This window comes from Podarcis gaigeae, assembly GCF_964106915.1.
Source record: "Podarcis gaigeae genome assembly, chromosome: 1".
NCBI classification, from domain to species: domain Eukaryota; kingdom Metazoa; phylum Chordata; class Lepidosauria; order Squamata; family Lacertidae; genus Podarcis; species Podarcis gaigeae.
In genome coordinates this window covers 58,327,140-58,341,975 of record NC_139678.1, presented here as the reverse complement: position 1 = coordinate 58,341,975, position 14,836 = coordinate 58,327,140, and the positions used below count along the sequence as shown (strand labels likewise).

The following is a 14,836-nucleotide window of genomic DNA, read 5'->3' as shown; positions in this document are numbered from 1 at the left end:
TTTTTCCTCCAAAGGGTGGAAAACTTGTTTGGAAACATCCAAACTCTTAAGACTGGTATGGAGGTAGGCTGGTTATATCTTTTCAAGTGTGTGTGTGTGTGTGTGTGTGTGTGAGGGAGGGAGGAAGAGCACTCTTAATTTTGCCCTTTATACACTTGCCTGGAGCAAGAAGCAATTGCTGAATGTGTGAATTGCTGGGTGTGTGTTTGTGTGCATGTAAATTTGTGAGAGCACTCTCCAATAGCACTTTTCAAGGCTTTGTACACTCAGAAAACCTTCTAATGCACACATGTATGGGTGTAGCCAAGACTTTGGGGGGGGGGGCATAACCGATGTGACTGGCCAGCTAGTAAAGTAATTGTATTGCTTTACTGCCCCCCTTGACTATGTCGTGGCTTCTTTGTAAAAAAAAAAAAAAGCTCAACAACAAACATTCAGGGTGTCCTGGGTTTTACTTCTTGAAATATGACATAAAAGTCAGTAAGGGAAAAACCATTCCATTGTTCAAATATCGGTATATGGAAGTATACAGATTTTTATTTCTAGCACTTACAAACTATAGCAATGTGGAAAAATAAACAGTTTTCAGGGAAATCTGTATCCAAATGATACTACAAGGTAAGCTTGTAAAATTGACAATGACATAGTCAATATAGAGCGGCATCATTTTTCTTTAAACTACCTTAATTCTGTCTAGTTTAATTCATATGTTTTAGCTATGTTATATTTGCTATACTCCATTAGGGAAATCTGATTAAAAGGTGAGTGTACTGGCACCATAGGAAAGACTCACACTTATACAATTACTGTGAAGTACCTTAACATTTAAGCTAGTTTATAATTGGGACTTGCACTGCCAGCTGAGTGGACAAATTTTTAATAAGTATGCAGCACAGGAAGAAATTACCTTAATTTGCTTATTAAAATTAAATGAATCTTCATACTACACTAAAAGTTGCAAAGTTAATCAACACTCCAGTATACTGTTAGGATTGCTACATTTCCTTACTGAAAGCCACAAATGTCATGGCAAATTTGACTGTCAACTCTACATACGCTTTCCAATATTATAATTTCCAAATACTGCTAACACACACTGAAGACACACAAACCATACTGTTCACATCTCTACAACAAGCAGAAAGCTAGCCACATTTTGATTATTACTTAAACTTCATGATTTAGCAAGCTCTTGTGGGTATGACTCTCCATGCCTTTGGATTTTCCTCACTCTGTGACCTAAGCCAGGAACAGAAAGAGTAAATCCTGTTGTCTTTTAGTTCCCTCCATTGAAACTAATGGAAACCATCATCATTATTTATTTATTTTTTGGAATTCCATGTGCACCTCTGAGTGTCAACAGACCCCTGGAACAGGGAGAGCATTGTAAATTTATAGAGTAACAGAAACTTAGCAGTACTTTTGATATTACAAGTTTGGTTCTGATTCAGCCTTTCCTGAACAGAAGGGCTCCTTCCATATATGGAAAGGATCGAGATCCAGAGAAGATTTCTACTGGAACTGGGAGAAATGGCTGAGGCCCTTTGTATGATCCCACCCCACTTCTTCCCATAGCCACAACACTGTTCTGGAAGGTCCACAAATCTTCTGGACCATATTTTCAAGGGGAAGGGGGAAATTAGTAAAAAAATTGTGTCCTTCCTACACCTAAAAGTTATGTTTTATAAAAAGGCAGGAGTGAAATAAATAAAATAAATACTTTACAGAGAGTACACCTTATGAACCCTTTGCCTATTCACTGGTAAATCAGATTGCTAAATGAAAGGGAAGAACAAATAAGAACTGCTAGATTCACTAACCGGAGTTTAATTTTTAGGTATCCATTTGTGGTTTAGATGTTCACTTCGCTTAATACATTGGAGAAGCAGCACAGCACCCCCCCCCCTCTTTTCAACCCCTAAAGTAACATGATATGGAAGCTCCACATAGAAATTTCATCACTGTCCCACTGGTATGTCATCCCTAGTTTGAGGGAGAACTGACACAAGAATTGAGTGTCTGTGCACATAGGATCCCTGTGGATCATTTGTATTATACAATAAGATGTATGGTAATGGGCAGAGGGACTCATGACAATTCTCTACCACAGGCAAGTCCAACTTTCAAGAGACTGAGATCTACTCTTACTATTAAAAAAACTGGCAGTGATCTACCAAAGTTGTTGAGCTTTCTTTTTTTGGGGGGGAGGGTTCCACGATCGACCGCGATCGACCACAGACCCCATGCACTCTACCAGTAGATCGTGATCTACCTGTTGGACACCCCTGCTCTACCACATAAAACCTGTCCCCATGTAGCTGAAGCTTGAACTTTGCTAGGAAACAGGTCCTGGTAATAATAATATATAGTTTTTATTTGTATCTTACCCTCCCCGGCCAAAGCCGGGCTCAGAGCGGCTAACAACAGGTAAAAATAGGCACATTCAACAACAGGTAAAAAATGGTACATTCAGAGTTTGGGGTTTCTTACACCACTCTACTGTTCTGCTATCATGGGTCGCCACCTTCAGTTGAAAGTCCTAGAACCTATCACAGCAAGTGCAACAAATCCATCCAAAGGCTCAATAAATTTCACAATATTGACTTTAAAAATATGTCTGTCAAATGCAGTCTTTCAGTGGTACTGGCTGTAAGGCAGGGTGGTTCAAGATGGGATGCAAAAGCTGACCCTCACCATATACTACCACCATGGAGAACATTTTTGTTAAAAAAAAGTTTTAAAAAAGTAATGTATTATTCACCATGGTAGTTGTATGCTCTGATGAAGAGGAGAGGATGACAGAACTCTCACATTTTTAATAGCTGTGTAGAAAATGAAATTTTTGAAAGTGCAGCTGCTTTCACCCCTGCATGATAAGATGCACACAACAAAATTCCACAATTGAGAGAGGTGCAAAAGCCCTTGTATCCTTTGTCTCTGGCCACCCTAGAAAAGACTAAAGGACAGGCTTTGTGACTACTCTTCTTCCAAAAATTAAAACCAAACAGCTCAAACAACGAATCATTAATGTACGTTGATCGCTTTACTGGAACAACTGAATGTGCACAGTGTGAGAACTAAATGCTAGACCAAATGGCCCACTGGCATGATCCAGCAGGAAACTTGATTTTAAAAAATGAAACCAGAATATGGTCCATTAGTGCATCTCCTTGATTGCATGTGCTGAAGTCCATGCAATAAAATAAATATTTTTGAGCTTAAATGTGTCACTTTTGGTTTTTTCTAAAGTTGCATTGGAATATTTGTTATCAAATAAAGGACAGATTTTTATTTCATTTACTAAAAAAGCATAGAGAGATTCTGGCAGGGATCCAAAGGTGTGAGCAGAAAACACTTCTACATTTGCATGTGGGACTGCTGATTTCTCTCTTTCCTTGCACCTCCAACTGGATTCTCAGGAGTGCTTTGTTGGAGGTTGTAATGGATTGCAGCAGGGAGACGAAAACCTTGGCAAATGCATGCAGCGCCACATGTAGCCCTCTGCATTGTAAACTAAACATATGTATCATGCAAAATAAAACACACAAAACTACTCAACACATTCTAAATAAGACAGCTACTACTGAAGCAATATCAACTTGAAATTAAATCAGAACTATAACCAGTCAGCTGTCACTTAGAGCCACTTTGAAACCTTTTCATTAAATTTGGAGAAGTTAGGGGTAAACCATAAAAAACATAACTAGGGATTCTAAAAAGGAGAGGTGAAATTGATTCTTAACTGGCAGCATAGTAAAAGATAGCATATTTCAATACGTGTTAATATCATAAACAAAGAAGGGCAAAGGTGAAAAATGATAATAGCAATTAACGTATTTTGTAGATTTTTAAGAGCGTCAAAAATTAATACTGGAGCATTAATACCATGAATTTTAAACATAAGATTAAAAGGTATTTAAGACATTATTAATGAAAGCAAAGGCAATTTAAACTTATGGACACTATAGACTTAAAAAATAATTTAGTTGCATTTACCTTGTACTAAGACTTGCTGTTTTTATTCCTGGAGGTGACTCCAATCCTTCCCCTGGCTTTGATGATTTCTCTCTGTTCATTTGCTGCAGTATTGAGTTCAATTCACTAATGACATTAGCCTTTGGGCCTGAGAGAACTGGGCTTTTAACCTCCGTTACATCACCCCATAGCTTAGAGGTCCTTTGCTGTACAACTTTAGCCATACCGGGCTGTGCGCTGATAGGAGGTGGGGGTGGGGCAGGTGGAGGAATAACAAAACTATCTACAGTTTCTTCAATTAGCGCATCCTTGTAAAGTGCATTGCTTTTGTTGATTATGGGCTTCATTTTTGGTTTAGGAGGTACTGGGGGTTTGTCCACCAGAAATGTTTGCCCATCTGCATAGACTGTACAAGTATCCAAGTTCTCACCACCTTCAGAGGATAAGGTAGAGATGCTGGACACAGTTGAGATAGTGCTGGTTGTCTCTAGGTGATGGTCACTACTGCTTCGACTGTCCACCTCTTCAATCCCAGAGTCAGTGACGTTATCAAAATTTTCAGGCGGTGGTAAAAATGAGGCAGGCAAACAGTTTGAAAGACCCACTGGTTTCTTACTGTCTATTGAATTTGAGGGTTGAGTAGGATTTAATGAAGCAGGCGGAGTTCCATTTTTTCTGTGTTTGAGCAAGTCTGTTAGTGCAGAGCCTGGGACAGAATGGTCATCAGGGATATCAAAACTGTTAGCAAATTCTAAAGGCGGTGGTAATGGCTCAGTAAAGATGAAATCTTCATCAAGATCAACAGATGCTAAAGGGGGTGGAGGGATACGGAACGGTAAAATGATTGGATCATCAACGGAGCCAACTGCTACAATAGTTTTGCAGGGAGATGCAGGTAGCTCAGGCATGTCAGCTTCATCTGGTCCACTTTCTGCTGTTTCTGTACTTTCCTGTGCCTCTGGTGGAGGCTTTTCAGTATCCACATCTATCTCAGCACTTTCCTCTTCCTTTTCATCAGGGGTCTCATTGGACTGTGCTGTATCTACCGTATGAACCATGAGCAAACCAGCGGACTTCTGCTGTGAGGTATCCACAATATTGATCAGCATGTTCTTCTTTTCTTCAGGCCTCCTCTCTTTCCCCGTATCTGTCTCATATTTGTTCTCCGTCTCCTGCCGCCTTAGTGGACCACGCGTATTTTGCCTAGCAATTGTAGCTGTCACTGGAAATGTAGTTTCGATGTTGGACCTCATCTTTGTATCTATATAAAGGGGTTTATTAAGGTCTGCTTTGCCAGATTCTCCTTTCCCTGGAATTTGCTGGGTTTGTTCCTTCATGGCTCTATCTCTGGCAGAAAGGGCAAGGGCTAAAGGTGAATTTGGATCCAGTAATTTCCCTGTGAGTGGATGAACATAGTTATCCAAACTGGACATACCAGCATTCTGAGTTGCCAACACATTATTTTCTGAACCCATTGATGTTGGGGTTGAAGGGTTTGGTGTCCTTGCATCACTTTGATTACTTGATTCACTGCTATTAAAAATATTTTCAGGCTCTCTAGGTGCTGGGATAGGAGATGGTGATACAAGTTGCCTAAAGTTGTCTTCATTACCAAACATTCCCTCATCACTAAACTTAGACTGTCTCAAACGTGGCATTGGAGGCGACAGCCCAACATCCTCATCTCCCAAATCTGTGGAAAGGAAAGCTGGAGAGTTACGCCTGGCTTCTAATCTTTTCTCCCTATCCCTCACTGCCCCTGCAATGGCTGCTGCAAATGGACTACTGACAGTCAAGTTATCTTCAGGTCTGAGCTGTCCTGGTTGCTCTGAAGACTGTGGGTCAATTTCCATGCTGCTTCCTTGACTACTTTTCCCACTACTGCTGGTAGATGGCTCTTTAACAATGATAGTTGGAATTGGAATAGAGCAGGTTTTTTCTGGACTATCCTCAACATTAGATTGTTTCACTAGCATTCCCTTCCGTCTTGCTGGCTTGGCTGGGACATACACTGCTTTGCTTGCTATTTTTCCAACTTCAGAGTATGGGTTCTCCGGCATCTGACCTCTCTTGTTTCTGAAGCTTGCCTGAGTTGAGGCATTTCTGCTATATAAGTCCTCAGAATCTAGAGAATAACGGTCCATCTCTCTCCGGTAATATATCCCTTTGTCCCTTATCACCGTTCCCATATTTTCACATCTACCTGAAATAGCTAACTTTGAACCTGAATTCTGATTAAATGCAGGCTTAATTGTCCCATATATTCTAGACACTGGAGATTTGGGGGAGTTGTAAAGAGAAGGAGATGGAGGTGGTGGTGATGGAGGTAAAGACTGTGGAGGAGGAGGGATATCTTCAGAGGTGTCTGGCATGGATAGACTTCTGGTAAATTTTAGCATGGGAGGAGCCAAAAATTGCCGTTCTTCCTCTGTTATCCCTTTAAAAAAATCACAAGCTACAATTTTTAAATTGCTCTTGAATTTTAATTATCATCCATTGTCACCAAAGACATAGTAAACCAGGTACAGAAAATACTGTATTATATATTACTATGCATGGTTTGGTTTTAGAATATGTCTGCAACTAGATCTTCAGTTTACATTTTGGCTTGCCTCAGTGTCCCTATGCTGATCTTCCAGCATTTTCTAACATATATGTGCACAGAGAATTGTGCTTCCCTAAAGTAATGTTTTTTATGAACTGTGCATAAAAGGAAGTTGTCAGCCAAAAGCTGTGAAAGACTGGAAGAAGAAAGGAAAGGAAAGCTTAAAAATAAATAAATGTATGCATGTTGGCATTTGTGAATAGGTGGCCATGCATGAAACATGATACAACAATGTTTCTACATGGGTAAAGAGAGTGGATAGAGAGGCATTGTGAAACAACCTTCCAAACAAACATATGTAACTTTGGAGTGAGATTGCTACCTGTTGTATGAGGTGCTAGATTTCATGCTGGAAAGCTAGACGTGAAGCACTAACCAGGGCAGGTCACAGCATGAGGCAATGGCTTCACAAGCTACTTGTGGTACTTTCTGGTACAGACAGAGCAAAGAGATGCTCTCCTTACACAGACAATCTCTGAAGTAATAATTAATATAGCTGGCTTGCTGGTTTGTGTTCAGGATGAAACAACAGCAGCAAGAGGGTCTATCTAAGCTATGGGCTGATTGCTATTCCTTGTAATAGCTGATAATATACATTTCTTTCACTGTATTTCCCGTAACTATTTTTATGTAGAGAGTTGCAAAGAATAACTTCATTATTTCACCAGGGAACAGAATATCCCTTCAAATATAAAGGAGAAGAAAGGACAAGAAAAATGTTGCCTCTCAGCTTTAGCTCCCATATTGCAACCTATTCTAATTAAAGTTTTGTGTTAAATGTATCTTTTCGGTCTCTGCTTGCCATTGCTATTACAGCAAGAATAGCAATTGAAATTGTGGGGAATAAGACCTTTGACTAAGTTTCCAATATGACTAAAACAACATCATTTTGCAGAAAAATACATTTCCATAAAGCATATGTTGACTCTTTTTAAATTCCTTGTTGTACAACCAAATACTTTTACAGCAAAATGGACCAATTAATATATATTTTCCTAAAGCTTTCTGTCATTATTTTGAACAAAAATACCATCTTATCACATACACACAGATTATAAAACACAATTTTAGCAAAGAAGAATGATTTCATTTAAGACTAACCTCTGAGTAACTTTTACCAATAGTCTTTTTAAAAATTCTTCTTCTTTTTGTAGTACGAATTTGGCATTGTAATATAAACAAAATTCTATACATGGAAATCAGAATGCTAAAACATTTTCAAATGTGCAAAAGTAGATGCTTTTGATTCAATAAACATAAAATTTAAATGTGTATTAAATTTGGTTTGGATTTTACCATGCTTTATAGGGATTGTCTGCTGTTGGTTACTTCATTACTTATTAATTTTGTAATTTATAAATGCATTTTGTATGCTAAGAAATTCTGATATTAAGCAGTAAATAAATATTTGAAATAAACAAGCTAAAAAGCAATGAATTACTTAAGAAATTGTATATTTCAAAGAGCACAAATTCCAGTTGTAATATTCAGTTAATGTTACTGACAGACACTGGCCTCAGTGGCGTCGGCAATGGGGTGTGTGTGGGGGGGGGGGTGCACTCCCGGTGCCATGTCTCCAGGGGTGACAAGGCGGCACCCCACTGCGGTGGCGTGAGCAACCATCATGCCGCTGCAGCCGCGAACACAAGCACGCTACGTAGCGGTTTGCTGGTGGTGCAGTGCCCGGATCCTCTGCTTACGGCTGCAGACACATGTAGAGGATCCTCCGTTCATGGCTGCAGCCGAGAGCAGAGGATCCCGGGACCCTGCCACCAGCAAACTGCTATGTAGCGCGCTTGTGCGGCGTCGCTACATACAGTGCATGTGTCGTATGTAGTGACGCTGCACATGTGTGCTACGTAGCGAGGCCCCGGCCCTGGGTGCACATCATGTTTGCCACTCCGAGTGCCCGAGCGGCTTCCTCCGCTACTGACTGGCCTGGTTCACATGTCACATGATATCTTAGTTACAACTAGCTATGGTTTAATGTGAATGTGCTGCTGAATGCTTCTAAAAAGCAGAGATGCTTTGCTCTTCTGCTGCTCATGCTGTGCTTCCGCGAAACAAGCCATGGTCTGGTATGCCATGTTGTCTAAACCTGGACTCATAATTTGTTTTCCCCAAAGTGGTAAGCCAATAACAAACCTTGGCTTCTGCTCATGGTTTGTTTGGATAAAAATAAACGATGAACTTGAGAAGCAAAACCACATCTTGTTTCACGGCAATGCGGCAGCAGCAGGAGCAGAGGGGGAGGAGCAAAATATCTGCCATTTCTCAAACATGCATTGCATGCTACTCTCTCACATTAAAGTACAACTTATTTTATGGTTCAATATGACATGTGAACGGGCCAGTTTGTTCTCACGCAATGGCTATTTGATCAAGACTCAAAATCAACCCATGAACAAATGCATTTGAAGCAAACACTGTAAGCAATTGTTGAAAATAATGAAACGTCACTTGTAGAAAGTTTCATTTTACCTATTGATTTTTGTCTTCTCACGGTACCTCGTGGTACACCCAGAAACGGGCCTTGGGAACTCCCAGGGACTGTTGGTGGCATCACAGCAATCCCTTGTCTCTCATACATAGACTACAAAAAACAAAAAGAAAAAATAATTGTACCTGAAGCCATAATTTAATGTTCTGTTTCATTCTCACATATAAACCTGGTTTACACAATACCTTGGGCAGTATGGCTCCATGTCTTAATTGTCACTTTCATGCCATTCTATCATCTATCTATCTATCTATCTATCATCTATCTATCTATCTATCTATCTATCTATCTATCTATCTATCTATCTATCATCTATCTATCTATCTATCTCTATCTATCATCTATCTATATCTATCTATCTATCTATCTATCTATCTATCTATCTATCTATCTATATCTATCTATCTATCTATCTATCTATCTATCTATCTATCTATCTATCTATCTAAATATCTATCTATCTATCATCTATCTATCTATCTATCTATCTATCATCTATCTATCTATCATCTATCTCTATCATCTATCTATCATCTATCTATCTATCTATCTATCTATCTATCTATCTATCTATCTCTATCATCTATCTATCTATCTATCTATCTATCTATCTATCTATCTATCATCTATCTATCTATCATCTATCTATCATCATCATCTATCTATATCTTTATATCTATCTGTCTGTCTATCTATATCTTTATCTCTATTTCTATCTCTATTCCTGACCATGTCAGGAGGGACAGATTGCATGCTGGTGATTGGGGCAGATGTGAATAGTGTGGTTAGTAATGAGGTAATTTGGCCTAGGCAGATGGATTATATGTTACTGGAGCAGAACGGTAACATTTACAGCAGGTAGTGGCAAAATACATGTTACACTTCAAAGAAACATGTCAACTTGGCCTTAGCTTTGATATTCACTTCAAATAGTAAGTGACAATTTGGGAAAAAATACATTATACTCTACACAATTTGGCCATTATTTTGAGACATCCAAAATATTTGTTTCATTGGATATTTGGGAAATTGGGCAGATTATTTCTATATTACACAGGAAAACGGCAACACAAAAAGGAAGGTTTGATAAACTAGTGAACTATGAGCTTTTGCTATGGAAGGCTTTATATTTGTACTCAACTGGCAAAAGAGAAAGCCATTTCTATGGATCACAAGTTTATTTCTTACAACTGATCTTCTTCCAGAACTGTCCATACCTGTCTGCCACATATGATGGCTCACAAAACCTTTCATAGTGGCATCAGGTGTTGCAAGAGGCCCTCCTCAGTCACTTGCAGTAGCAAAGTTAAACATAGGTAGGTGAAGGATCTATTCAGAACCGGACAACTGGGATGAAGGAAAACCTGGCTAATGGTACCAAATGGATTTGTGGACTACAGTATGTCTAAGAACAGACATCCCCTTTGAAGAAAAGCACTTATAGGAAAGGATTGTTATCTTCTTCAAATGGTGGTATGTGCTACCGTACACATAGGTGACCAGAATATTGCAAAGTAAGAACTGAGAGTAGAAGCCATTAATGTAGAGCAGGTAAGGCACCATTCAAAACCCTGACTTGTGTCTGACATCAATTATTAGATAATTATCCTGCACACCTCTCCTAAACATCTCAAGGTAGGAAAAGGAATATAAACAAGTAAGCCATAACATGCTATCCAGAAATCAACAGGTCTACAGCCACAATGCGCTAGTATTCAGCTCTGGTATGAACAATCTCTCCCCGCCCCCCCCCCCCAGGAAGAAACAGAAGTATATTGTTAAGTCCCCGTGACACCTTGATATACATGGTTCCTTAAGGAAAAGGTATGGGAATTGAGGTCATATCCACAGAGGACTGGCCAGGTGGTACAAACTGTTGGACAAGAGTAGAGCAAAAGACTGCAGAATCCGCCCTCCAAGGGTCTCTTCTTATACTAGGCCTGCATGACACTTTCTTGTCTGCACCTTGGTATGTGCCACTTGTGTCAGAGCTCCCAGGACTAAGGAAGTTTAGCAGTGCACCCAAGAATAAGCAGGAAAAGGAAACACTCTACAATACAATACAATCACATTTATTCAGAAACCACAGAAGAGAACTAGAAACTTGTTTTCCTTGTTCTTTTACAGGGAGTAATAAAGAGATAACAACCTAAGGTATACTGTGAAAGGATAACGTCTTCTATTAGAAGACCTCACTAGTCTTCTCAGGTGACCTCAACAGTCCACAACACATTGACCTCAATCTTCTTTCCCTTCCTCCCCCACAACAAACACTCTGTGAGGTGAGTGGGGCTGATAGATTTCAGAGAAGTGTGACTAGCCAAGGTCACCCAGCAGCTGCATGTGGAGGAGCGGGGAAGCGAACCCGGTTCACCAGATTACGAGTCCACCGCTCTTAACCACTACACTATACTGTTTTTTATACAGTCATACCTCGGGTTACAGGCGCTTTGGGTTGTGCGATTTCAGGTTGCACACTGCGCCAAACCCAGAAGTACCGGAATGGGTTACTTCTGGGTTTCAGTGCTTGCGAATGCCCATAAGTGCTAAATCACGCTTTGCGCATGCGCAGAAGCGCTGAATTGCAACCTGCGTGTACGCAGACACGGTACTGCAGGTTGCGAACGTGCTTCCTGCACGGATCACATTCGCAACCCGAGCGTCTACTGTACGTGATTGGGTCTCACGTTTTTGGCTGTACTGGTGTACCTCCGGTTATGAACATAATTTGTTCCGGATGTCTGTTCTTAACCCAAAACCGTTCTTATCCTGAGGCGCACTTTCGCTTATGGCGCCTCCTGCAGCCGCTGCGTGACTTCCACTCGTATCCCAGGGTAAAGTTTGCTACCAGAAGCACCTACTTCCGGGGTACCGGAGCTCATAACCCAAAGTGTTCGTAAGGAGGACGGTACGTAACCCAAGGTTCCACTGTATTGTTACTTGGAGTGGGACAAAACATGAGCCAGAGTCACATACAATACTACAGATACCTTCAGAAAAATGCTGAATGCAGCACACCAACAGCAAACTAGCAGTTAACAGGCAATTTGTAAGACCAAATTTATGTGCAAGTATGTGAGAAAACTATGCACATAGCTAGATATTTATTTTGTTTCCACTGCAGTGGCTCACACTCCTGAATTTTCAAGCACTTTTCAATTTAAAATGTATCCTGTCTCCTCATTTCTCTCTCTCTCTCTCTCTCTCTCTCTCTCTCTCTCTCACACACACACACACACACCGAGCTTTACTCAAAAATTCACATTTTTCTCATTTTAATAATGGATTTGGGACTGTCCTCCAGTCCAGAACCTAGACTCAATTCTTTTTTAAAAAAACAAAAACAAAATACACAAATAAAAGCAGAAGATGTACCATAATCTATTTTCCTCCTGAAAGAAGAATACAGCACATCTGAAGAAAGCCCGTCTCCACTCCCCAACTCCCCCCCCCAAAAGTAAAAAATGCTTCCTAGAGGAAGTAGATGCTAAACAGTTGGCATTTTACACAAGAAGGAACAAGACCACTGAATAACATAAATAATTTTATAAGGCATAAGTAGTGCATAGAGAATAAAAGTGAAAATGATTATTTTGCAAATGAACAGTGAGAGAGATAATAAGTGGGGTTCATTCCATATCTTTACTGAAAGGCCAGCTCTATCAGACACTGCCTGTCCCTAAACTGATTCCATTCCGCCTTGTCATGATAATAACTACTATTTAAACTTTAAGAATTGGCCTCTGAGTTTCCCCACCTTCATCCCCTGGACACTTTTCCATCTGTGCTGTTTCTGTTTTGTTGTAAGCTGACAGACAGGGACTATCTTGATTGTATGCAAGCCACTCCAAGAGCCTTTTTGGCTGAAGACTGGGGTATAACTTTTCTAAAGAAATTTAAAATTAAAAAGATTTTTTTAAAAAACAATGGGTTGGGGAAGATAAGTTGAGGTGGACAGGTGGACAGTCTCAATTCTTCAAAAATATTCTCAAGAGATGATGCTTCTGTCCTCTGGCACTTTACTTTCTGGGAAAAGCTAAACATCTGCCTTAAGCACCTGAAAAGCACACAATCAGAAGTTCCTGAAGTGTTACTAGGAGCCAATGGATTCAATGCCATCTTTTGCCCTGCAAACTGTGATTGAAGGAGATACAGTTCAGAAACCGTATCTTTACACAGTGAAATAAACTGCTATCCCAAAAGCTTACTGGAAAAGGGAAAACTTTAGACTAGCTAGAAGTATCAAAGCCAGAGCCGAGCAAGACAATCAGAAGTTTCATATTTCTTTGGCATGCCTTCCCTGAGGAGGAGAATATTTATTATTCCATCCAACTGAGGTCATTACTTCCTGTATGCTGTCCATCACCAACCAGAACACACAGCAATCCAACTAACAGCAGGTCAGTTTCTCCCTTAATTCTTTCTGCCTCAGTAGATGGGGAATCAAGAGTAGCGGATGCACACAACTTATAGAAAGCAGAGCCTTCCACCCTAGTCGTGGTATTTGAACTAAGAGCTTCTAAAGTCATATCAAATTCTATGAATGACAGTATTTGTGAAATAGGTGGCAAATTTGTCATTCTGGACAGAACACATTTCTGATGGGAAGGAAAAGAAAACACACCATGCTGCACTGTAAAAAAGGTAAAGGGATCCCTGACCCTTAGGTCCAGTCGCGGACGACTCTGGGGTTAGGAAGACATTTAAGTTCATTATGTATGATTCTTGGACAAGATCTGATTCAATATTTAGATCTATTTCATATCTAGATACAGTTCCATTGCACCATTACAATAAATCATGAGGAAGGTTTTGATGTTGATTTCAAACTTTGGAAATTAGCCATTAAAAGGGCATTTGAATATACCATTGCTATGGATCCAGTTCAAGAATATGGTGTAACAAAGGTGTAATTTTACAGAACATGAATATATCACTCTCATTTACTTCAATGGGACTAACTTCCAAGTAAATTTTCCTAGGAAATAAATCTTAATCCGTTACAGTGAGGAGTGTCATTCCAGAAGGGGATCATGGGCACAAGTCAGAAGAATTAAGGATAAGTGTGCAAAAAGAAAAGGAAAGCTTGGAGGATTATCCTCTACTATTAGGAATCTGTAAAGATCTTAATTTAGTCAAAATATCAGAACTCTTAAGTACATTTACTCACATTCATATCTGTAGCCGAGGGAAAGCATCTGCTGGAAGGTCGTTGTTTAATTGTTGCCACTCTTGAGTCCACGGCTGCATTGTCTGGAATTCTTGATGGCTTGGAAACTGGTACTATTTCATCAACTTTATCTGTAACACAGAAATATTTGCTAAAATAAATCTAATTTGTCCAAAGACTGAAAATCTAAATAATGCAATGTGAAATTAAGAGTTTAACTTTTTTTAAAGATGCAAATAAAAAGGGGATTTTGGCAATTTAACAAGGCAATGCTTCAGCATCGTAAGTCGTGCAAGCCGAGCACTTTTATTGCTGCTGCGTAACATGCATGCTTTAGTTTTAAGCCTGCATGCATTTAATGTTTACTTAGTGTGACTCGAAAAACAATCCTCTTCTTCAAACCTTCAAAATGTGAAGGGAAAATATCTATATAGAAATGGAAAGAAAACCTTTAGAAATTTTACACCTCTAGAGCACTATTCCACACAGTAGTCACTAGAATGCTAATGAAATTTTAGACAATAATAGGTATTTTTAAGTGCTCTTTATGCTATTACTTTGTAACCAATTCCTGATGTCAGGCTAT

The 14,836-nt window shown here is 39.6% G+C and overlaps 1 protein-coding gene across 8 annotated transcripts in view; it reads right to left on the bottom strand.

Annotated features, from left to right (window-relative positions):
- The window catches only part of SHANK2 (SH3 and multiple ankyrin repeat domains 2), a 338,288-nt gene that overhangs the window by 13,618 nt on the left and 309,834 nt on the right, over nucleotides 1-14,836 (bottom strand). For 6 of the 8 annotated variants that reach the window (XM_083748807.1, XM_083748809.1, XM_083748810.1 and 3 more), the window contains 3 exons: nucleotides 14,251-14,381; nucleotides 9,062-9,173; nucleotides 3,997-6,412 (listed from right to left, as the gene is read on the bottom strand). In XM_083748807.1, coding sequence (XP_083604933.1) covers nucleotides 3,997-6,412; nucleotides 9,062-9,173; nucleotides 14,251-14,381 — 2,659 coding nt within the window. Of the gene's footprint in view, nucleotides 1-3,996; nucleotides 6,413-9,061; nucleotides 9,174-14,250; nucleotides 14,382-14,616; nucleotides 14,677-14,836 lie in introns of all 8 variants that reach the window. The other 2 variants (XM_083748814.1, XM_083748812.1) reach the window with 2 other exon arrangements.